Source organism: Euwallacea similis, chromosome 18 (assembly GCF_039881205.1).
Source record: "Euwallacea similis isolate ESF13 chromosome 18, ESF131.1, whole genome shotgun sequence".
Classification (NCBI taxonomy): domain Eukaryota; kingdom Metazoa; phylum Arthropoda; class Insecta; order Coleoptera; family Curculionidae; genus Euwallacea; species Euwallacea similis.
Window position 1 is genome coordinate 481,247 of NC_089626.1, and position 25,648 is coordinate 506,894.

The 25,648-nt window shown below is 37.0% G+C and overlaps 1 protein-coding gene across 1 annotated transcript; it reads right to left on the reverse strand.

Annotated features, from left to right (window-relative positions):
• Positions 1–299: 299 nt before the first annotated feature.
• mav (maverick) lies at positions 300–19,966 on the reverse strand. Its single transcript, XM_066398981.1, has 3 exons — positions 19,661–19,966; positions 14,835–14,937; positions 300–1,991 (listed from the first exon to the last, which is right to left on the reverse strand). The coding sequence occupies exons 1-3, from the start codon at positions 19,790–19,792 to the stop codon at positions 1,219–1,221; spliced, it is 1,008 nt and encodes a 335-aa protein (XP_066255078.1). The 5' UTR covers positions 19,793–19,966; the 3' UTR covers positions 300–1,218.
• Positions 19,967–25,648: the final 5,682 nt, after the last annotated feature.

The window sequence follows — 25,648 nt, forward strand, 5'->3', positions numbered from 1 at the left end:
TAATGATGAAACTATACAAATTTCAGATGATAAACGCAAAAATCTCGTAAACGGTAATAAATATACACTTTGTTAAGTGGGGTAAAAGTTGTGCGTTCAAGAGTGTGAGTTTCACAAAGAAGACAAGTTTGATACAGTATAAGATTTTTATGTGAAATTCAACTTGTATTTTTAGCTACCTAAAAGAATTGATAGTTGCATATTCAAATCAATATTTCATTTTTTCAGTACATGTTCCTAAAAAAACATACGGAAGTTTACCCGCAAGAAACTCAAAATTGAAATAAATTCAGAATATTACTATTGGAAGTTTTATATTATATAAAATTAAAAATTTCCTTTCGAATTTGTTCACATGATTCTGTACAACATAACTTATTAAATTATCTATGACTCTACCCTAGAAAATACAAATTTACTTAAAATTATGTAATAAATAAATAATACCTAGGTTTAATACTGGTCAAATGTTAATAAATTAATTACCTATCTAGTTAACAAAAAAGAAAAACAACCAAAAATACTCAGTAGAACCCGTAAATTAATTTAAGTTACATGAGAATTGAGTCATTATAGTCTTTTGTGATAATAGAGAGAATAAAAGCACTGTTGTAAGGAGGTACTTCGAATAACTTTTAAGTTACCATATTTTTCTGAAGTTGCAACGTTTACAGTTATTGGCGTAACGCTAATACCCGCACACACATCAAGTAAAGAACTAGAAGCCTTGCGAATGTGTGACAAGTTTGTACTGAGAATTAATACTATTTTTAACTAAAAAATAATAGTAAATTTCGTCACTTAACAAAAACATGATTTTGCGTAAAAAGCCCCACTGAATGTGAATAAATTCTGATAACAACTAATATAGCAGTGGTGCAGCTACAATCGTGTTACTAAATATAGGAACCATGATATCTGTGACTAAAGGTATTTATGTCTTACAAGTCATGCATTACTCAACATTCTAAACGAAAATAATTAACACGAAATATCTAAGACGTATAGCGTTTTTACAGAAAACCTATTTATTTCAAAACGCACCACCAAGCGACAGTTCCAATGCATCCGGTTAGCTTTTCCACTGAAAGCGATTCGAGCAAGAAATATGTCGCGAATTCAATAAATATTCATGTTTTGAATCATAATCGATACATTTAAGTCCTAACATACATAAAGCCTTACGTTCAGTAAAGTATTCAACTCATTGACTAGATTTCACGAACACGCACATTCTAACACTCGCATGTTCTCCCACGTCTCCACTCTTAGTTTTGACGGGTCTTTGCTATCCACCATTAAAATTTGTAAATCTCCCAATTTTGAGGGAGCACAACATGTTTTAGGCACTAACGCAGTCTCACTCCTAAGCAACTTGGCGTCCCTTTTTCCAAGTTGGTGTATCAGGCCTTGTATCCTCGAATGGTTGGTGGCGAAGTTGTAATTGGGCGGACACAACCCTTGACAGTACCCCGCTTCATATATCTTTGGTTCGACGATGTCTCGCATTTCCTTGTACCCCAACTTGGCAAAAGTTACTCTCATTTCGTGTCTGCAGCACTTTTCCTTACGGCCCTTCCCGGTCAAATGCCTTGCACTACAATCAGTCGATCGTTTCACTCTTCGGTGTGAAGCATAAGTTAGAGTAGTGATAGCGGCAACGTTTGCATTTAAATTATTCCTACAACCTACACAAAGAAGTTCTAAACCTAAGTTTCTTTGCCCCCTCATCCAGGAAGCGACTGCTTGGGTAACGTCCAATTCGCACCACTTTGAAGAATGTTTTGATAAGTATATCGTGTCTTCATAAAGAAATCTTCTTCTTCGGGTGCTTAAAATTTGAGTAACTCGGATTGTGACAACTTGAGGATCTTCGTGTTGAGGAGGTAGTAGTAGTCTCAATGCTGCACTTTCAACTTCATCTGAGGACGTTGGAATGGGGAAAACCATTTTCACAATCCCTTTTGATAGCTTTTGTTGGATCGGTTTACCTGAAACGAAGGGAAATGACAGTTAGCATTGGGGGTAGAAGATATGCGAAGGAAGTGATATTTGCTTTGGTAAAAGCGCGGCAAGTTTTCGTGGTTGTGGAAATTTGAGGAAAACGGACGAAATCTATGTAATATAGTACATCTTACGAACATAAAACATCTATGTAAACAAGTGCACGCCAGCTGCACGTGATCCGTTCAAGACAAGAGCATTGAACAGGACCGTAGTCAGCCCGCCATTACACCGAAAAAGTTTTTTAAACAAATTCCAACGGTAATGAGCACTAGAATTTAACCATGTTTAGTGTATTTAAAAAACGATGCCGTCCTGTATATTAAACAGTTGAAAAGTTTAGTTTATATTAAATTATGCGTGCGCGATAAAAATTCTCGATTCAAAATGAAACAAGTTCAACCCTGTGAAACGCCCTCGCCCTCGTGACACATCAATGGTTCAGACGACACAACCGACCAATCAGCAGCCACTAAGCCCGCGATCGCTCGTTTGGTTTGTTCACATGGATATTTTTTATTCATAAGAAAATACTATGTTTTGAACTTTACATACGATCTAACAAGATTTCTTCAAATGGGCTTTAAGATTTGCGATTGGACATCTTCAAACATCTGCGAAATTTGAGTTTTGGTAAAGAAACGCCCTTCTAAGCGGAGAGCTATTAGAGATTTTGGTTAGAAAATGCACTCCTGTGTGCATTACAATACTTTAAATATGCTCAATTCAGAGTCACTGCTAATGGAGCGAGAAGAAAAAAAAACTTCAAACTACGGCATTTGGAAGAATTCCCGTGGAACTTTATAGGAAGCAGGAAGGAGGGGGGGGGGGGGGGGGATTGGAGAGGGATAAACATTAAGAATTATTAATATTTTGGGTTGAACGTACAGAGTGTTCCAACAGTGTGTCATAGGTCGATACCTATTTTAGCACTAGAGTCAGAGCAAAAATCTTCACAGTTGGAAACATTGAGTCTCAATAATTTTAAATGGATCTGGGCACAGCAGGAATCTAAACCACAAATCGTTGGGATCTCCTGGGAATTAAAGCTACCACCGGCTCCACCTATATTGTGAGTGAAACCCAGTTTCAGGGTTCCGTGATGTGTGGGGACTATTTAGAATTAGAGCCGTTTTTCTTGTGTTTGGAAAGGGTTTAAAATCAAGAATATGGATACCGAGATAGGTGAATTAGGGTGGACGAAAAAGTTCCTCAGGTGTGGATGAAGAGCGGTACGGTAGGTGAAGTAAAGCGATAGGAAGAGCCGTAGAACTGCGTATGTGAGACCTCATAAAGACTATAAACTAATGCCTGCCTACGTATAGAGAAATCTCATTCGAAAACATTGAGCCATAGCCGAAAAATATTTCAAAGCTGAATCATTCAAAAAATCAATAAAACAATTCGCCTAATGTATACACATTGTCCCACAGAATTCAAAGATAGTTGTTAATGGCTTTTTATGTTGTAAGTTTCGGCATTACAAAACAAATATTTCGATTCGACAATCTGCCAAGATTTAATAAATTTCCGCTAATCCATTTTACGTTTCTCATTTTTAAATTCCGCACAATTTTTTTGTGTATACTAATTTGATAAATTTAGATCCCCATGACTCAGACATTAACCTGAAATTAGTTTTTGCGAAATATATTTTATAAAGCGGATGGGGAGCCCGTTCTCTTAATCACGATCTTCTGTCCGAAATTGGATAAATATAATGTTGTCGTAATACCCATTTTAAACGGTGCAACGAAGAGCAATACAATTTTCTAGATAGAACTTCTTCATGCATTCCACGTCAGCCATTATCGGTCAAGTAAGGTAGTACGAGAGCGCGTTATCTCATACCCTAACGAGTGTCATGAAACACGGTTTGGAATTTTTTGAGGAATTCAATGACTAAATAGATATTATTTCATGCCACATTTTTTGAGACGTAAAATTCAAAACACTTGACATACTTGGTTTTCAATGCAGGTGCTTTGAGTGAGCACCTAAACTAGTGCGTAATACAGATTTGCTATCTCAAATAATTGAAATAGCAAATCTAGAGCTAAGAAGAACAATCTTATTAGCATACATTCTTTTGGCCTAGCTCGAGAAGGATCTTGTTGACACTGTATCGATGTTTAAAATTTTTATCGTTTACTCAGAAGTAGCTGCAATTAATATAAAGTAAATATTGAGTAAACGGAAATTTTGTCAGACAAGCAACCCTTGCGAGTATTTTGCCAATCGCGGCAATTTATTGTTACAGACAGATAGATGAAAACGTATCAAGAATCAACATGAGATCCACATGTGCCGCTTAGAATAATAACTGCCCTGATCTAGCTCCTCTGCCTCTTGAAGTTCCCGAGATGTGAACTAACGTTTATACGGATTTTTTGTACTCTCCTCGCTTAAAGCACAGGTTCTTCAAATTGTATTAGGTGTACAACTTTGCTTCCGCCGTTTTTGAATAGATGTATGTAGCGGTAAGTAATGATCGAAATAAATAACCCCATGTGGGCATGCAGGAGCCTTGGGCACCTGTTAACATAACCTCATAAAAATATTAGTCTATTTGTGTCTTCATCATAAAGTTATTCGCAATTGAAAATGTCAGTGTACGAGCCAAATTCTCGTCATTTGCGGGAGGTTTTACTTTTCTGCTTCAATATGAAGAAATCTGCTGCTGAGGCTCATCGAATGCTCTCAGATACTTATGGGGAAGCCACTATTAGTGAAAGGACATGTCGTGAGTGGTTTCAGCGCTTCAAGAACGGTGATTTTCACGTCGAAGACCAACATAGCGGTGGAAGAAAGAAGGTTTTCCAAGATGCGAACTTGGAAGCATTACTTGACGAAGACTCGTGTCAAAGTCAACAAGAATTGGCACAATCATTGGGAGTGACTCAACAAACAATCTCAAAACGCCTCAAAGACATGGGAATGATTCAGAAGCAAGGATATTGGGTGCCGTACGAGTTGAAACCAAGAGATATTGACAGGCGTCTGTTCGCTTGTGAACAGTTGCTTGCAAGGCAAAGACGGAAGGGATTTCTGCATCGTATTGTGACTGGGGACGAGAAATGGGTTCATTACGATAATCCCAAACGCAAAAAGACTTGGGGATATCCCGGCCATGCTTCCACGTCGACGGCCAAACCGTCTATTCATGGTTCCAAAATCATGCTCTGTATTTGGTGGGATCAACTCGGCGTAATATATTATGAGCTGTTACAACCAACTGAAACAATCACAGGTGCTCTTTATCGAACCCAATTAATGCGTTTGAGCCGAGCATTGAAAAAGAAACGGCTGCAATACAACGAGAGACATGATAAAGTGATTTTGCAGCACGATAATGCTCGACCCCATGTTGCGCAAGTGGTCAAGAAATACTTGGAAACATTGAAATGGGAAGTCCTACCCCACCCGCCATATTCTCCTGACCTAGCTCCTTCTGATTATCACTTGTTTCGATCCATGGCACATGGGCTAGCTGACCAACACTTCCGGTCTTATGAAGAAGTAAGAAATTGGATAGAATCGTGGATCGCTTCAAAAGATGTCCAATTTTTTCAACACGGGATTCGTATGCTGCCCGAAAGATGGGAGAAAGTAGTGGCCAGCGATGGACAATACTTTGGATCCTAAAGGTATAATTAGTTTTTTACAATAAAATCGCGAAATTCGGAAAAAAAACGGCGGAAGCAAAGTTGTACACCTAATATTTTTTAAGCTCCAGAGCATCAACGAAAGTACAACACAGGATTCACAACTACCGATTACAGCATCATCTCAAAAACTTTGAATTTTTCCTGAAAATTTCAAAATTGCCAGGAGGTGCCCGATTTTAATCACGTTTAGCTCCTTTCTATCTTCACAAGAGCACCAATCCTCCGCCGAACGTCTCAGGAGCCGAGTACCTTCAAACAAGTAACAACTTGCAGAAGCGCCGCTTCGCAATTTTGAGTATTTCTAGAAATCAGGGTTCACATTGCATTTTTAGGGTTCTAGAGTTCCAATCGAAGTATCGAGAGCCAGCGTAAGATCCATATCTCTCGATTGACGTGTCCAGAATCCAGAAACCAGAAAGCGGTATGTCAAAAGCTTCGAAATTTTTCCGAAAATTTCAAAGCGGGAGCATTTTTTGTCAGCTTTCAAACTTTAAGCGCAGATATCTCGGGAACGCGTGGAGCAATTTTTTAAATTTGAAACAATATTTTTTCACTGTCACTATGACATAATGATCATATTCCCATTCAAACTACTCTTTAAGAGTTTGTCCGCGCAGCCTCCTCTCCGGCTACTATTCTTCGCTTTCGTGATGCGGCTAGCGTGGTTAAGGTTCTGGGAATCCCCGGTGGAAGTACCTACATGTGCCTACAACCATCCTCATAAAAGATGTGACGGTTTTATCTCCATATAAAATTGATTATAATGGAAATAAATACGTTTATAAATGCTCAGTAATAAAAACTTGTTGTAATTTAAGTCTAATAGTAATTCGAAAAGAATGGAGTGACGGAAAAGAACTATTATATTTATATGCCAATGTACTTTGGGTAGGTGTCTGTATATTTACAATATCCGGAATTTCTGATTCAAGTTATAAAAAAGTGGTATCGTTCTAATTTTGTATAAGTTAAACGCGTGGGTGGATTCTATTATTAGATGAGAGAGAACCCGATTATATGACTATTTTTATCATGTGCGTATATTTTTAGACCACGCTGATTTCACGACAGGCCGTATTTCTTAGTTTTGATGTGCCGCATTCATGGGTTAAATAATGTTTTTTTGATTGATAAAGGGTGCATTAACTAGAGAGACTCTTATCTCAAAGGAGTACCTGGCATCACATAGGTAGGCCGAATTTTACCGGTTAACTCTTGCGAATCTGCTGAACGATCTTTGTCCAGAGATGTTGGTTATTCAAACCTCCAAATCACAGCAAAACCAAATATCAGAGTACTCTACTTAATATCCTTGACGGAGTTGCTTACGGGAACCCTTCATATATGGGACAAACTTACGGACGAATATTGGAGAGAAGTGTTAACTAAACTGAAAAATACTGCCCCTGGTTAACACATTAAAGAACATCATAAAGAAAACTTTATAACTATATCGCAGTCCTAGATCCGAAACCAGATGAAATCTATTTACACGTCTCTATTCAATGTGTAGGTACTGTGTAGATTTCTAAGAGTAGATTTCGGCGAAATGATGTGGGACGGCTATAAAAAGTTACTGAAATTGTGCTATTTTCATGTTCAAAAACGAGGAAAAATGGATATTAAAATGATAGATCTGCCAAAGTGGGATGAAAACCACACTTAAGCATCAATGAAAACCGAGATCGGTCTAATGTTCCATTGCTCACGTGGAGATCTTGAAATATCGCCTCACTCACAGAGCAATCTATACTCTAAGTCATGATGCTCTTCATTATTTTCTGATAAGGTCCTGGTCAGTAGCAATTACATTGAAATTCTCAGAACTACATCAATAAAATCCCATTTCCTGACATCAAATGTTACGTTTTAGGGGTTTTACATAGCTCGATATATAGCTAAATGATGTGTAATAACATGGTTGCAGAAAGAATTAAAAAATCGACAATACCATGGAATCTACAGCTGCTATGGAGGTATAATCTCTTAAATCACGTATGCGGAAAGGTAATATTTGATAATTGCCTTGTTTGCTCTATCGAGTGCATGGTTATAGGTGTAGTAGGAATTCGTGGATTTCCCTAGATGAGCCAAACTTTGGGTTGCTTTGTATTTCGAATTGCATTTCCTTGCATTATTTTTCTAAATTATAAACGACTTTATAAGCTGAACCTTCATGGTAGTTTTACCGTTAACCAAATAAAAATATACCGGCCAGGAAAATTATTACGGATGACATAATGTATACAAGTAAATCGTTCCGAATTCCCCACAGGTCCGGTATATCCGGCTCTTCAATCACAACACAGATATTATCGAGATCATGGTCGATTTTTTCATCATCAGAATGCTATAATACGGATATCGGTATACCCATTAAAATTTATAGTCAACCCGGAATTTGACATTAAGAAAATTTCCATTTTTGTAACGGTGATGGCTTAACGCATAAAGGAAGTCGGGAAAAATGTAGAAGTCTCGGTGAACACCCAAAAGCATTCCCTAAGGACCTCTTCGGGAAATCACTGTTATTAACCGTTTATTTCCAACGCATGACCTACTCACTACGCTTACGCTGCGCTGAAAACCCACCGGACTTAACCAGGAAATAACGCGGATTAATCGCTAATTTGATTTAAAGCAATATTGCCTGCATTATCATAGGAATTAATACCATGATATGCTTTATCGCACTAGATACATAAACGCTTGATTTGATTAAGTAGTCTTTGTATTAGATTACAATTAGGCACCTCCAAATAGCCATAAACAACTTCTAGCAATTTATTGCTAAACTAAACAAGAGCGTTAAATTGCCTGCAACATTTTTTTAAGGAAACATGATATTGGAATGCGGGGAAATATGATGCTTTTTGATAATGCGTTAACAAAGCGCCTTTACGCTGCTGTTCAAGATGTTTGCTTAACGGTTCGAAGAGATAGAATCGGAGATTGCTGAACGATGGGTATAATAATTATTTTGTTAATAGTTTAATGCATTTGTTAACCAAAATATGTGCTATTTTCCTTTCAAATTGCCTTATTAAAATGCCGATTAAAGTTAAGTTCTGGTTAGTCCTGTTAACGCTCACTGAAATGCTGAACTTTAGCATGACAAAAACCAGCATCAATGTTCGCATAAATTTTGCAATAAGAATGTCGTACAGGATGAGATAAAACAGCTAAATTTATTATGGTGAAAATAACCTTCATTCAAAAAATACCTTATGATTCAGTGGTACTTTTTGTGGCCGGATAAAAGTACAGTTTGTTGTTATTTTTTGTGATGCATAAAATAAGTGCTTCCCAGTTGGTTCGCTTGTAGAAAAATCATCAAATATTCATCACGCAAAGATCGCCATGACGTTATAGCCTAATCAGATCATAGTTTGTGCAAAAGTTGTTTGGAAATACCGAGAATAACTTATAGCCTTAAGAATCGTATATTATACGCTGCACTGAAGACTATTTTAAGATTTGATTCAGGATGTTCCACCGCTCTTGTCCCGCTGATCTGAAGCTGGAAGGGTCAAAACTGCATTTACCTACTTAATTATTTCTTCGTAATTTCTTTATATCCTTGGAAGTCCCTAATGTCTGCTTCTCTCATCTCCCTTTCCCTGTTTACATGAAGAGTTACACATGCAGAGTGCATTTTTTCAGCTACTTGATTATTAATATGAATCATCCCTCCGAATGAAGTGTTTTTTGAATTTTTGCCTTAAAAGTCATAATTTCCGTTACCTCTTAGGAGCACCAGCGATCTTCCGTTTCAGTTGACGTGCGATCCATATATTTGTGAAAAAAAGGAAAATATTAGTTTCGCCCGAAAAGTAGTAGTAGTAGTAGTAAAACAGGAAACTCCCACTTAATTTTTGAGCCGCCCTATACAATAATAACGTTTGCATAAATCCTATTAGCCCTTTAACTCAAAACTCACTCTTTCGTAAAATACGCAATGGGTCTGAAAACCCAACAGAGCACGCAGGAAAAGCTCACGCTTGAGACTGATATGCCAAGTGTTATTGCTTTGATATCGTCATTTATACAGGATGATTCAAAATTGAATACAAATATTTTAAGAGAGTATTTTTAAGGTTAAATAAGACTGTTTCTTCTTATAAACCTGTGTCCTAATGAATTTTTTCGCCCAACTTTCGATGACTCTAGCTTCTAAGGGGTGCATTTTAACACAGCGATTTATAGTAAAAAACAGTTGTCTTTTAACTTCAAAAATACCCTCTTGAAATATTTGTGCTCAATTTTGAATCACTCTGTATAATTTCAAAAATAATTTATATTTCTGTTAATTAAACGACTTGAAACACTTCTTCACTTCTTGCTACTTCATGCTTTAATCCTCGATTAACCTTATTTAGCACTCGCTCGTGGGATGGATCGTGGATTTGTTTCGTTTGGGAGTAGACTCGTATTATCAATAATTAAGTGGGTTGAGCTGTATAATACAATAATTTAAGTGTACTTTTCCAGAGTTTCCAGCCTGCACAGCGCCGTCCTCAGGTTTCCATAGGAATTGACTACTCTTAAGTGTAAGTACTTTTTCATTCTCCAGCCACATGAACAAAACGAAATTTTGTGATAAATAAATGCCAAAATCGTTCGTGCGCCACTGTAAGGTTCTGAAATGGCTGTTACCAATATTTCTTTAGCTCATAGGGGGTCATAAACACCAAATAAAAACTAATCGATGATCTAAGACTAACGAAAAATGTTTAACAGGTACCTATGAAAGTGTGGCCTAGATGAAAGTTCTACCGACAAAATCATCGCTATTTAAAACTTTTTACTTAATATGCTGGTGACGTCATTGAGAACAGGAACATTTTTAGGCAAGAAGATGGTACTACCAAAATCGGTTTTTAAATGAGAGATCTAAGCTAATCAACATTGAGCTATTTTTGAGTGGTACGGTATGGGTGTTTTGTCCCATAAAAAGCTCTTATATACGCTAAAATACGGCAGTCGCAATTCCCTTGTGGTACCCACCAATCTGCTTCCTAATGTGCAGAGGATGTTCACAGACATAATTTCGTCTCTTTTGTATCTCCATAGTGATCAAAAACCTGCTGGCAGCAATTTGGTACATCATCAATGATGATGTTCAACCATTCTTTAGGAAATTCCTAATAATATATACAGGGTGTTTCAAAATGCTGTTAAGAGATTTTAGAGGTAAATTGTATACGTTCAGAAACGCCTCGTTGCTGAAATACAGGACGTGAAAGTTTGAAAATGATTCTCAATTTTAACATTACAAATCTTAGAATTCATAGCGTTTAATTCGATTTTTGTGTAAGTATGGCGCTTAAGAATATACACGGTGCGACATCTCTGTTAGAGACGGCAATATATAGGGTGATTACTACGAAAAATATATTGTTTTGGTGATCCAAACCAACTTAAAGGTCAGTGAAAGATCCAACTTCAGTATAAAATACCAACAAAACTCTTCTTTAACACACAGCAAAGGACTTTTTTCGGAAAAGAAGGGAAATTTCGTTACTAATACTTGCATAGTGTTAAGTATTAGATATGATGTCGTTCATGCAATATTTTCGGCACTACTAAACATTTGATTTAATAAATACCTTATTAGATCATTGCATTGGATTATCATCAAAAGAAAAATGACACATTTCGCCCAAAGGCGATTGTGGTAACTCTGATATTTGTTTCATTAATAAAAATTAATATTATGAAATAATTTATTTTAAATTATGACAACACGTTTACTGTGTAAATTCAGCGTTAGCTCATAAGAGAACCCGTTACAAGGGGATTGTTATTAGAGATGATTGCGGATCTCAGGTACTCTTGTGGCGCTATGTCGTAGATCATATGGCACAATTTCTGATCGCGCCAGGGCCGGCCTTAGCAAATCTAGACGAAATTTTTAATCACCGCCCCCTTATCTCCAAGAAAAACTGTGAACCGGGAAAGTCCGCGACTCTTTCTGGTCTACCGCTCTGGGCCCTCTCCCTCACCCTATCACCCTCCCCCCTGTAAGGCCAGTACTGGATCACACCACAGGGGTGACATATTGGCCTTAATCAATAATTACCGTTTTAAATGAAACTTCGATATAGTTCAAATTCGTGTTATCTCTCTAATCTTATCACGAAATCGCTCACCACAGTTGGTTTACCACAGGTGTTCACCACAGAGTACTCAGTTGAAAATAGGCCGATTTAACTTAATTTATCTACGGAAAAAATGTGTTTCTCTTGTGCAGTTTTAAAACGCTTTTAAGTAGCAGCTAAAATCTATTTTACATTGCGTAGCTACCAGACCAAAAAGTACTTGACAATCCCTTAACGACCTGCGCAGACAGTTCAGAGTGCAGTGCATTAGACCGATCTAATTCTAGAAAATTCCAGAATTTTTGAGAGCTCTTTGTTGAAGATCATATGAAGGCAGTGGTCCAGAAAGTTCAAAAATGCCATGTAGATTTTTTTAAACTGCAGCACTGTTTGTAGCTCTACATAGAAAATTGCTCTAAATCAAAAACTCTACTGCTTATGCAATTACCCATTGCGCCCAACCACTGTTAAATTAGACTATTTCATAATATTACCAAATATTTAATTCTTTTGAATGAGTACTATGAACTGTACTGATAAAATCACTCGTAAGTCAATTGAACTGAGAGATAGATTATTGTATACTTGACCTGAGATGTATAATAAAACGGAATACATGTTAGATGTATGTAAGCTTCTCACATTGGTTCTAGATTGCACACGAAGTTATCATGGGGCTTGGTGATAAAAAAGAATAGAATAGAATTTTGGCGGTTAGTTCAGGTTAGTTCAGGTTAGGTCTAATATTAGATATTATAGGAATGTAGCATACAATGGATGCTCTAAAAATATGCTGATGTAACTTGTGGTTTTTACTTGGGATATGCATTATTCGTCAGTAGATTCCGTGTATTTAAAAAAAAATCCGTACAAGTAGGCTTTGGAATTATTTGCCCCGGAGCCCGTATGTCTTTGATAAGTTTTACGTAATCTCGAACATAAATAAATAAACCTAACCTCACTTTTAATTTTAATTTTTACTAGCGGTCAAGAAAAAATGAAATATAAATAAATCTAATTAACATTTATTTACTTACCCCATTTACAGATTTTTTAAAGAATTAAACGACAAGTACTAGGCGATACGTCCGCTTGCTGAGAAAGTGTTCTTAAAGATGTACTGGGATTGTCATCTACCACTCACCTCGCATTTTCAATAAGTTCTGGGGTTCGTTTAGTTGGTCACGCATTTCCCGATCTCCTTTGAACATTCCCAGTTTTACAACATAATGTAAAGTGTGACGAAATTGCGATTCCAGCTCTGCAATATAGGGAAATTTCTGACGAAACTCTTGAAGGGTTGAGTTTCAAAGGCTCATTCTCCGTTTATGAACTGTCCGTTCCGAAAATAAGATTCAACCGTTAGGGCTTTTTGTCTGAATGTAAACGTCATTTTTAGCACTTAGGAAACTTTAACTAACCAAGACACAAGTCCGTGGAGCATTGAAAAAGACTAGTTTTAATAAAATCCACCAAATAATTAAGATACACGGAGTCACATTTAAGTGAGGCTAAGTTTATTTGTTTTTGTTCGATATTATGTAGGTCGTGACAAAGACATACGAACTCAGTGTCAAATAATTCCACAGCCTGCTTGAGCGGACTTTTTTTAAACGCACAGTATACAAACATAGATTATTTAGTGTGTTAAGTGTCAGGTAAGCCAGACTTATTATAATTTATTATAATTATTTTAGTTATGGCGAAATTAATTAAAAATAAGGAAATAAAACAAGAAGGAATTGAGCGCGCGCTCGGCTTCTCGGTAAAAATATGTCACAATGCATAAATTCCCGGATAATCAGTGAAAAAGCGAAATTCGTTCGGTATTTGAAGACAAAAAAACGATTTTCCATACGGTGCTTGGATTTCCACCCAAAGCACCATTTTAGCTTTCTTGTGGTTATTTAATAACTCTAATGGAAGCTATTTCCGTTGCTTCAAGATTAAACAACTTCTCTTAAGCCCATCAAATTCAACGTATTTATTAAACATTCTTTCTTTACTTATTCGAATTTCATGACTGCATTAGAAGCCGAGTTTGTAGGCCAGCAATTACACAGAAAATATCGACTTTTAGTTTCTAGATTACCAACGAAGATGATTCATGCAACTTCCTAAAAGTGGAGGTCGATATATTTCTTTTCAAGAACGTACCTACAAGCTGATTTTGAACAGGTGCGTGAAGGCAGGAAAATATTTGTTTAAGTTGATCGTCAGAGGTTAAAGAAATTTAATTATTTTCATATATCTCGGTAGGCGCTAAAGGAAAGCTTTGTGTTAGATCCTTTGTATTTAGTTCAAAAATAGAAAAGACCTAATACAGGAGTGTCAGTAATAGGATATACAGGGTGTTTATCTCTAAATAGGGCATATACGAATGGCTAAGATTGACAAATGTTTTTCTACTGTACGTTATTACAGATTTTGCCATTTAGAAATTGAAGTAGGCATGACTAAAAAATCTACAACATAATGTATTGATCAATTTTCATAAGAGATTTTATCCATCAATTAGTATTGGTTAAAATCTCGCCTCTTTGGAAATTTTCATGAATATTCCGAATTTTTCGAGGTGATATTTATTGCTCTCAACGATGAATATCGATTCCACATTAGCTCTGGATACCTCCATTCAGGCTTTGAACCTTAAAATTGCAAGAACCTTTATTACTAGGGACTTAAAAAATCGAGAGAATCAGAATTAAGAATTCGGTTCTATAATCATTATTAGTCGGGAACTGAAAGAAAGACAGTGACTGTCCAGTGCAGGTTCATATAGCCCGCCGAGAGGACTGATTTGACCCGCACTGCTAATGCAATTTTTTGGGTCCCGTAACTGCAACAAACCATAAAGCACTTAATCTGTAGGTTTTCCGTTAAAACGGAAGCGTCGAGTTGAGAATAAACTTGTCTTGGAAATTAACAGTAGGAAATAGCTCGAAGAACACATACGTTCTCATTTTACCAGGTATTTTGTGCAATTGTGTTAAACACAGCCTGAAAAACATTTGGAAAAGTTGCATTCGGTGTTTATGAAAAGGAAACTATGAGGTCTTACCCAATTTGTATATCTTCAGTTTGGGGGTCGGCTCAAACGTGTCGTCCTTCGACTTCAGGAATGTCGATATTGCACTGGTGTATTCTTCTAAGCTTATGTTAATCTGCAAATTAATAGAACGCACTACTTCAGAAATAATACGGAATAACAGTTTTCAAACAAATCAAAATTTCAAACGATATTGAATAAATCTAAAAATTTATTCCCCAGCTGGGCAAGTGGGAACGCATTTCATCAAACCTATTGTGTATACTTATCATTACTAATTGATGACGAACATTTGAGCTGGATTTGTTTCAACGAAAAATGCTAAATTTCGACCCAATTAAAGCGAACCATTTGTTGAGTTGGTGCACCAACTTCCACGTTATAATTCAATATTAAATATTTGTTTGTATAAGAAATCTGCGGTACTGTCCAAGCTGGTGATCATAATTCTATTTTTATTTTGTGCTATAACAGTGTCAAATTAGACGAATTACTAATCTAATTAAAGAAGTGTTAACGGTACGATGATTGTTTATTATTGGGATTTCGGAATTCCATTTTATAAACGCCTAAATCTGCCCGATGATAAAAATACATTTTTAATCATTTACTTTTTCCTTGTGTATTCAACGCAAACTAAAAATACCATTTAGCGCAGTTAAAAACGTACATCACAGAGGCAAAGGCAGAGGGTAAAGAGGAAGAAGAGAATAAATCGTGTCTCAGACAACTGAGAAGCGATTGGTTGCAATTATGAGCTATAAGAGAGATTAATGGAAAATAAAAAAGATTTTCTCATCATCTGAGCATTCTGTTGTTGCCTCTGCCATGGTACTTTCCCAATAATTGTATTGCTTTAATGAGGAATTCAGGCTTTTAAGAGGTTACCATTCTTACGGTATGTGCCCTCTCATTATAGGGTGTAGCCAGTTAATAGCAAATTTATGTTGTAAATTGGCGTTACTCAAATTTTCTCCGCCTTGCTCTCATCGTTACATAGATCTTGAATAATTTATTCTTACCCGTGTTCGTTAAGTGCTGTGCATGTAGAAAAACCTATTTGCTTTCACAGTACTACAATGTATACTTATGCTATTTTTCCACAGCACTTGATAAGGTACTAGAAAAATGCAGTACATCATATAACTTTTCGTAAGTGTTTGTTTTCTCGATCGAATGAATCTAGATTAACAGTACTGTCAACACAGCTTCTAGTCGGACAACAGATGTAGAAAATGCTCCGTTAACTGTATCAAAAGGAATACAATTGGCAGTGTCTTAACTTATATTGTATTCTAATTAAATTACAGACCTATTGGAATATGTTACCAAGCCTTTCCTTTTGAACTCGAGGAGAAAGTCTTACATCCTGCAAATACGCACTATAAACATGTAAACTTATGCAACTTTAATGCTCTTTACGCAATCCATTTTAAGATCAAATGAGACTATTTGCGCAGCGGAAACTTTAAATATTTCCATACAGCGACACGTTCAAATTCGTCTTGTCAAGAATATTCTGCATGGCCCCAATGTAATTAACACACAGGATGGCCCTCACCAAATTTTATCCACCTACTCAAATGCTCCCTACGATTCGGTTAATTTTTTTCCAATTTTCTTCACAGATCTTCCGATTGTTGAGATATTTCATTAAAAAGTTCATCCACCTATGTTTACTGTACTAGACGGATCGAGCGATAAAATAGGATTCCAGTTGAAACATACGGGCTTGTTTCAGTTCGACTGTAATTGGGGAGTCAAAGACCTATCCGCACCTCCACGTGGTGACCCCTGGATGCCTCTTCCCCCGAGTCCGAGTAACTAACCGCAGAGGGGGAAGGCAGAGGTAACAGATATGGAAGACAGAAAGGTGAATGTGCAATGGGTAAAATTGGGGAGTGCCTGGAGGCAGGAGAAACGACCTATTACACCATCAGAAATCGGCCCTTCGGGTATACTCTGGAAGGGCCATAAAAAGTCAAAATGAAATAACGAAGGGACCAAACACCCGAGGACAGCCATGCACGTATGGATAGCACATCGCAAATAGAAGCATCTCAGGATGAAATGCAAACATAGAGGAACAATTTCCATTGCTGAAGGAAAAAGCAAAAATGTATGTTGAGTTTACGCAGCAAGATTGGTGACAACAGGATACGGAACCAGAAAGGCATAGACGAAGTGGTTGGAATGAGAAAAAGTGGCGTTGCTTTGCAACTTGAAAGGACACGAACATGGGGAGGCACAAAGCCATCACGAAGGTTCTCTCGATTACAGGAAGGGCGAAAAGAAATAGAATAGGACCAAAATAATTCAAAAAGACAATAAATGTTCTAAAAATACACCAGATGAGGAGAGAGCGAAATCAGCTAGCAGAAGTCAAGTGGAGTAGATAATAGCTATTCGCAGTCCTTTCCTTACTATATATCCCTCAGGGACAGTTCCGGAGACGGTTCTTTCATCCTAAAGTTTTTCGGAGATGGATGCTTCAGTGAATCTTACACTATCTGAGTGTCGGAACACCAGGTAGAGTATCTTTTGAAAATTTTAATTGAAGATGTGCGATGTTGCTCGAGCTCTGAGGTTTTGCAGGCACTTCAGGGTTGTTCAGATGAGATATAGAAAATTCTGAAAAAATCATAGAAGCTGCCTCGCAGAGCAAGAAAAAGGAAATTCTGCATCTTTCAATCGAAGAACTTCCGCTAATTCGAATTAAAATTGCGCAGCCTCAAACGAGCAAGTTTCAAAAATATATATTCTTTGATCCCCCTGTATCCGCACATTAAACATAAAACGAACTATTGAGATTATTCCGCGAAATAAAACATTTTAATGTTATTTCGAAACATAATAGTTAATGATGCATTTAATAGCAATGATGCATTTGTGGTCAATGTCCGCCAGATTTTTGCAGGTCGGATGTAAAGATTCAATTGTAATTTCTGAAAGTTACACGTCAGGTTCCTCTAATATTGCGTCGGTGGCTGTCTGTACAGACAATACTGCTAAAATTACATTTGCAATGCAGTTTGCGTTATTAACGTAAGTCATCAATCAGGAACAGCAATCTCAAAGTTTTTTCGCTAATTTATAGATATTAATAATTAAACATCACGCTAGTTAGTTGCCAATCAAATACATCAACCTCATGCATTTCTTTATGAAATTTAAAAAAAACGCATTTAATACATTTTAAATGGAATCCTGATGATTTTATATTAAAATGTTTCTCCACAAAGAAGCGGCCGTGTCGGCACTCGATGACTCACTCTATTATCAGTGATTCGCACGTACCTAAACAAACTATAAAAAATGTACAACATTCTTAATATTCACAAAAACGACTTCAGCTGATGCCTGTGTGTGGTTTAGACAATAAAAATAATTAATGTTATTAACATCCTTTCCTGCTCCGCTCATATGTGCACAGATGAATGTATATCTTCGTTCCTGAAAAAATCGTGCATTATTTTGCCTAAACTTGTGAATCTAATGATAACACTCAGTAACGGTTTTTTTGGGGCGAGGAAGGGGGACGAAGCGAGGTTGGGTGGCGATTTAGGCGGCAGACCAGGAAGGGCGGGGGGCATTCCTGGACGGCGGTTTTTCTTGGGGGTTAGGGGGGGGCGGTGATTAAGAATTTCGCCTGGAGCGCTAGACTTGCTAAGGCTGGCCTTGATAACATTATTAGTTTAGTACAAATTCTTGTCCCGTCTGATCTCCGGTTGGTTCTTATTTAAAAATCATATTTCTCAAGCTAAATTTAAATTGTGTACCCTATTTGACGCCTAGAGAACTATCTGCTACCACTTGGATTTAGGCCCGGATATTCAGAGTCCTGGTCCAGCATGGTCATTTGCATGGAAATGGAGAGCTCGGTTAATGATTTGCTCTGATTTTACCGTTTGTCACAGTTTTTTATTTACAAGTCTGAAACTGCCTTTTGGGGGTTTTGGGGATTAAAAATATCCGTTTCGTCCCAGCTGATAAGGGGCCCTACCTGTGCCTGTTGAGATATTTTTATCAATGACGATAAGTTGAATGTTCTTATGAATTCTGAGATTCTCAGTGTTTTTATATGAAAATAGATTCTGCAGAAAAACGCGCATGATTTACACCAATATTTGTGGGACACCCCGTATACGTACGGAATCGCTTTATTTCCAAAATACAGGGTGCTCGGATTCGTATGTTCTAGATGGTGGTAGTAATTCTGACGAATTTTTTCAGCGACGTCCAAGAGCTTGACGGAAACCGAAACGAGTTAGGCGAAAATATGAAAGGGCAGAAAAGTTGCATTTTTAGATGCTCTATTCGGAAAAAATGCAAAAATGCGCGTTACTATTTCTGTGTAAAGTCCTGAACAACCAGCCTCGCGGCCACGCCAGGGCAGACCATCATATCGTTATTAAATGGCGAAAATTTTGATTAAATGACCCTAAGCATTAAAAAATAGAAAACGATTTTTTTTAAACTTCACCCTGTATTTCAAAAATAAAGCGATTCCGGCCGTATGAGCATGCGAACTTATTTCCCATTTTGACCCAAAGAATGTCCCTTTAAATTCAAATTTAATTTATTTAATTTTTAATTTTTATTTATTTAATTTAAATTAAAAAATTTTAATTTTTTTTAATTGCAGAATACAGATATACAGAATTTAATTTTAATTTACTTTAATTTAATTTAAATTTTAATTTACGCCGTAAGTTAAGGAAACACCCTATGTGTTCCGACAATCATATGATTTTTCCATAATTTTATCCGTCCATCTGTCCCATTGTAAACGTGCTCTAAACAGTAAATAGGGGTACGATTTTGTGGGTGGTTAGTACCTTCGCTTTATCAGGGAGAATATCGAGGCCGAGGTCAGCTATTAAAGTATGATCCCCGGCAGCAGCGTTCACACTAGTATACACTATAACAAGGAATGTCCACGCTGCTCTGTTGGCCCCAAAATAGCCCATAGCCGGCGGAGGTGGTACCCGTCATTGACACTTCTTGATATCTTGGATGCACATGCACTCGGTCGTTCGCGCGGAGATACGTAACGTTCGGTTTACGCTGACCAACGCGACGCAACTTTTCACACACAACACGCGCTTCCACTTTTATATTCCGTGATTTGGAAGGGATATGACATGCCGGAGCGCTAACTTCATTACTCTTCCACCCTTATCCGACATAGCTACAGAGCTGAGTTTCCCTTGCCGCGAAATGCGTCCGTGCGCTCGCTCAATTTTCCACGATTGTTGGAACAGAATGCCATTTCGAATGTCGCCGAACGGAATGTAATATGTTCTATTTTGTAATTTTCTACAATCTTAATAACAAAACTAATAGGTTTTCGAGATTTCAAGTTTTATTGACGTTCGTTTACTACACTCAGCGCGTAAATTTCATTTTAAACGGGTGATTATACGTTACTCGGTAAACATCAAATGACTTTCAGTTGATTTACTGCCGTATCATCTTTAGAGATAAAATGAAAATTTTGATTTTTAACTGAATTTACTTTCGTGCTCTGACTGTACAATCACTTGAGTACTCGCTAGTGTTTTCCGATTTTTTCTCTACCTTAACACAATCTCACAATTAATTTTCACACGCATTCGCTCAATTTTCATTCACGCTCACACTTTCTCACTTATTGCTCTTTTCCCGTTTTCATTGCAATCGTAATAGAGTTATGTAACTGCTACTAATTGCTGGTACATTGTGGCACAATAAACCCAATTATGGGCGTAATAATACGGCAGTTAAAAATGCATAAAATTCATTTTATTGAAGGTGAACCTTTTATTCTATTTAGTGTAAAATTTTCCAATTTATACTGTCCGATTTTTCGGTAACTATACAGGGCGACCTATTTAACAGCGCGTATCAGAGTTGGCCAGTATCCCAGAATATTACACTCTCATGGTGAGAAACGTTCCACATTGCAGTAAGCATAGAATCTCGGGCCGTTGCCAGTTTCGTGCGGGTTGGCACTCCTCAGACAGTTGTAGGCAAGCAGCCTCATGCAGGGCGTCGTTGAAAAGGAGAAAAACGGAAACGACTATCACGAAGGCGAATGCCCTTACGGGCGTTGAACTAGATCATTTTCCCAGATCAATTTTTGTAAAATGTACTCCAAATGTCCTGCAATTGGTTACATGGAAATTTATCCCTAATAAGTCGTAATATGCTCGGAATTAGATATGCCGAAGTCCCTTGCCTTTTTGAATCAACTGGAATGAATCATTCTTAAATAATAATGTGGCAGATTCAAATGGCTTGATTAAAAAACTGGCGGCAGTTAAACTCTAAATTTATGACCATGGGCACAAGCAGTTCTCAGAAAAGTAATTATCTTTTTATCGATTACCTTATCCTGAATCCTAGAATTCAGTTTACCCTGCTCATATCGTGAATTCCACACCTATGGAACAAGCCATGCCCGGAATTACCTTGAGGGACAAGGCTCGAAAGGGGAATAGTTCGGTGATGACTGAACTAAAACATGCACAGAAAATGGACGACAACATGACGAGGGATATTTTGAGCATAAAAAGAAACCAGACAACATTGACCGCAAATTATGCGATGAAATATCTATCTCTACTGTTATCGATCAGTAGTGTGATACTGTGGAGAGAAGTGAAGGGCGAAAAAGGTTCCTTCTCTTGGATATTCTTCTAGGAGCCTCTCACCTCTCACAAAATCGAGAATCGTCTGCCTGGAAGGAGGGTGTAAAGCTAAGAAAATGAAAAGGAGAATAATTAAGAGAAGACGTGTGAAGTGTCTGACGCGAGTGTGGGAAGCTCATGTAGTATGGTTTACGGGTTGCTCTTAGCGCAAGCGTAGGACTAGTCTTCTAATAGTAGCAGCGGTACTTGCGCACTCTTCTGCGGAGTTCGGGATGGCGAACCAAGTATAAGATACTTTTTTAAGTTTTCAGATCAGAGTATTTGAATTATCGCCTGCTTATTATTCATTAGAATACATTTTTAGTCTGTTTGCCGAAAAAGATGCAAAGCATACACTTTCGCTCCCATCCACTAATAGATCAAAAAGAAAACAAACAGTATTTTTCCGTAATATATCAGTAACCAATTGCACAATAAATTTCAGGCTTACTTTGAATTATAACTTTAATCTAAAATAGTCTAATAGTCTAATAAACCTGCGGTTTGGTTAAAATAAATGTTTTATACACCCAAAAACAAACTAGAGCTAAAAAGCTGAAAACAACCAGCTAAATCAAAGCGATCTACGTCTCTTGTATTTTGAAACAGTCTGATGTGAATAGCCTTCAACGACGTTGATTGAATAGTATCTGCAAAAGATATAGGTACCTACTTATTGTGATGACGACATACAACCAATGAATTAGATAGCACATGGGACTGACCTATAACACAGCAAAAACATAGAAAGTTCCTGAGTTATTACATTTGTTCTTGTCTGCATTGGAATTCATCAAGGTATCAGCGGAATGTTACAATTCCGTTGACACCCATCACTCACGGACCGTTCTTGATGATTTGATCCAGTTGTGAAGCAAATAGATGAATCCAGAACAATTTCCGACTCAAATATGAGAAGAGAAACAATACAATGAGTCATAACATACACAGTTCCGACCCTGAAAATAACAATATGTTGAATCTGCCACGATGCAGATTGTCCCAGGCCCTAACGGGCCAGAACTGTCTGCATTAAAATAATGAAGGGAACGACCAGCCAAACCTCAACGCCTTTAAGAACAAATTAATGATGTTTCTGTCAGATAAACCGACTTATACAATTAATAAATTTTTTACCTTTCCTAAATAACTCAGTTAGGGATAGACAGACCTGTGGCGCGGCTCAATGAAGGCTGGGATTAAGAGACCCGCCTATATGCTAACTGTGATTTAGACGTTAATTTACAATTAATGTTGTTACGTAAATGTTTTTACCATGAATACTATATGGTAGTGCATTATGAGTCACACTGTATATGCGGCATATCTGGTGTGTCGTGTACCGATGCGATGGGCGAGTTTTGCGTGGCCCATCTGTGCGGTGCCGGTCCCATTAAATCGTGCTAAAATTAGTGAGGATTTAAAACTGTGCTCTCTATAAAAAGATTTCATGGATAAAAAACGGGGTTCCATAACGAATAATAAATAAATAAATAATTTATAAAAAATCAGCAAACATCGCGATTTTCGCAGCTTTATCGGGCGTCACAACTCGGTGATTTCAAGGAAGTTAGCCGTCTTTCCTCGTTTTGAAATTTTGGGCTTATGGGCAAACCAGTATTGGAACCTCAAGGAGCTCACTGCCAAACTTCTTCGAACGACCATCGCTAGTCGACATCTATAATTCAACAGGAGGGAGGATTTTCCGTGTCGTCCGTGTCTGAAAGGAGCTCGCTAACAGCAAATTTCTTAAAAAGCATTCGGAATTAGATATTAATGCTGTAAATTACCCGGTGGAATCAGTTCAAGATGTGGCAGCTAATTGGATTTCCCTTTACTTTTATAAGACCACATTTCTGACCATCTCTGCATTCCATCATTATTTTCAGACGGCAGTTTTATAATCTTGAGCGAATACTCCTGCGAATAATCCTCATTCCTGCATCTTCTGATGGCCAGTTTAACGTAAGCTATGATGAGCAAACAAAGCAAAACGCAATGAAAATTTGTCCTGTCAATTAAAGCATTTCATGGTTTTTTTGCGAAATAGCTCGAAGCTGACTAATTCGCGTTACGTATGTAAAACTTGTCGGCCAATTTAGTATACACAAATATTTTTCTGATCCACGTCATGGCTCACAACTCGTTTGTTGATAATTGGAGAGAAAGTTTCGGTTTATTTATAAAAGAAAACCGTTCAAAATGTTTAACAATTTAGCACGATCATGCAAAAATATCGAGTGACAACGAGCGTTATATCGTTAAATAATTTCGGGATTATTCATGATATGTCTCAGCATTTGCAGACTGATAAGACCGGAAAGCAGCTGAAAGGAACTAAAAATGCATTATTTAACAAATGATTAGAAATCGTCGGTTTTAGCAACTCGTTCTAAACTTCGAGTACGCACTCAATCGTCTGCACTTAAATCGCTGATTAGATTGTTCCGGGTCTCGCTAAAGTTATCTACGATTCGTGATCGAGTGGGTCCAGAAAAAAATTCTCTTACTGTCATTGATCTAGTAACTTCAAGGCTCCAAAAAAATTATCGCTACATGTTACTTGAAAATTTACGAAAATTCCATTTTTTTTTTATCTCGGCGACATTCAAGTCCTTAATAATCCCATTTCGGGTCGGGTCAGGGTGCTCGAGAATTTCTCATGCATTGGTGCGGATTCCTTCAAACGCGTCGAAAATTCCAAGTCACGCGAAAATGCAGACTACCCAAAAATTCTCGAAAAATTTCTGAGTGAGCTGAAAATTTCTGTTATTATTGGTCCGAGCCAAAATTTTCAAAAATTCAGCTCGCTCCAGGTTACTTCAAAGTTAACAAAAAATCTCTTCTTGCGAAGCTGATATCGGTAAGCTCTGGTCAGGTTTATCCGAGTTACTTCTCCAAAAAATTCTAGATCGGTTGAGTCAGGCAACTTGGATCCCTTCAAAGTGGTTGAAAATTTCATGCGAGATCAGGCCGGGTTGCTTCACGCCCAGTGCCAGTAGTGGTAGTTGCGGTATTTTTCGTAAGTTCATGGATATTCAAATGAAACTTTGGGACGCGAAACATCAACATTGGAAGCCCATGAATGGTGATGAATCTAAAAACCATTTTTGAGTGAGTTGGACTATTTATTTTTTTCATCGAAAAACCGTTCCAAAAGAGGTGGCGATATATCCAGCTAATTATTCCATTCTAAGAGCGTAACAGATATCAATTTTCTTCCTAATTAAAATTCATTTAAAATCGCAGAAAAAATCTGCGGTTTACCAAAACCGAGGCATCCTTGAGTCAAGGCTTTTAAGTGGTTATACTTAACATAATAGCAATTACAAAATACTCTCTTTGAATCGCATTAAAAATTATATTGCCGAGTTCCATTTGAAACTGGATCAAATGTAATTCTGGTTTATGTTAAATTATTTATTTTTTATATGCACAGTGTTTTTTAGTCTACATGCATTCAGCAATTTACTGACTCTGACCTTTTAATTGGTTCAATTAATTAGTACCTAATTATAATATATCTAATTGAAAAAGGGAAATTAAGAAGGTAAAAAATAGGAATATATAGGGTGTAATATGTCATTATGGAGATATTTCAGGGAGTGATAATCTTCTGCAAAATAATAAAAAAATGCTAATAGATCGATGGTTGAAAACACCATTTTCGATACACAAGGTGGCGAAGTTTCACGTTTTTTTTCATATTTTGCCTTTTTCTCATGCACGTCTTGAGTTAAATTTTTGAAATTTCGGATACTTATTTTCTTTAAGATCCTCTTCAACAAAATGCCAAAATCGTCTGTAGCCATATACAGGGAATTAAATTTTTTTGGGTCATACATACTCTTTTATATTTTGTATTTTTTTGGAATAATCCTGTATGAATTTTGATACCAAACTTAAATTCTTTAGCTTTTTAGTTTCTTGCAATATTTTCGCTTCTTTCACCGTTTGTGTAGAATTTGCAATAATATTTAACGATGCAAGTTAAGAATGTAGAGGAAGTAAGGAAAAAAATTAATCCGGCTCAATTATCAACCACCTAAAGCAATTGGTAACATTTAATCAAATTCCTTAAAATAAAAATAAATCTAAACGAAAACAAATAAAAACTGTTGAAGACGATGTCGCACAACATAAAGAAAAACACGA

Bases quoted from the DNA above. Each gene is read 5' to 3' on its own strand.
- mav (XM_066398981.1), bottom strand. From the start codon at position 19,792: ATGGGCTATTTTGGGGCCAACAGAGCAGCGTGGACATTCCTTGTTATA. The intron at 14,938-19,660 runs GTACTAACCACC...ATTAATTTGCAG, and splicing joins TTCTCCCTGATAAAGCGAAG to ATTAACATAAGCTTAGAAGA. The intron at 1,992-14,834 runs GTAAGACCTCAT...CCTTCGTTTCAG, and splicing joins ACTGAAGATATACAAATTGG to GTAAACCGATCCAACAAAAG.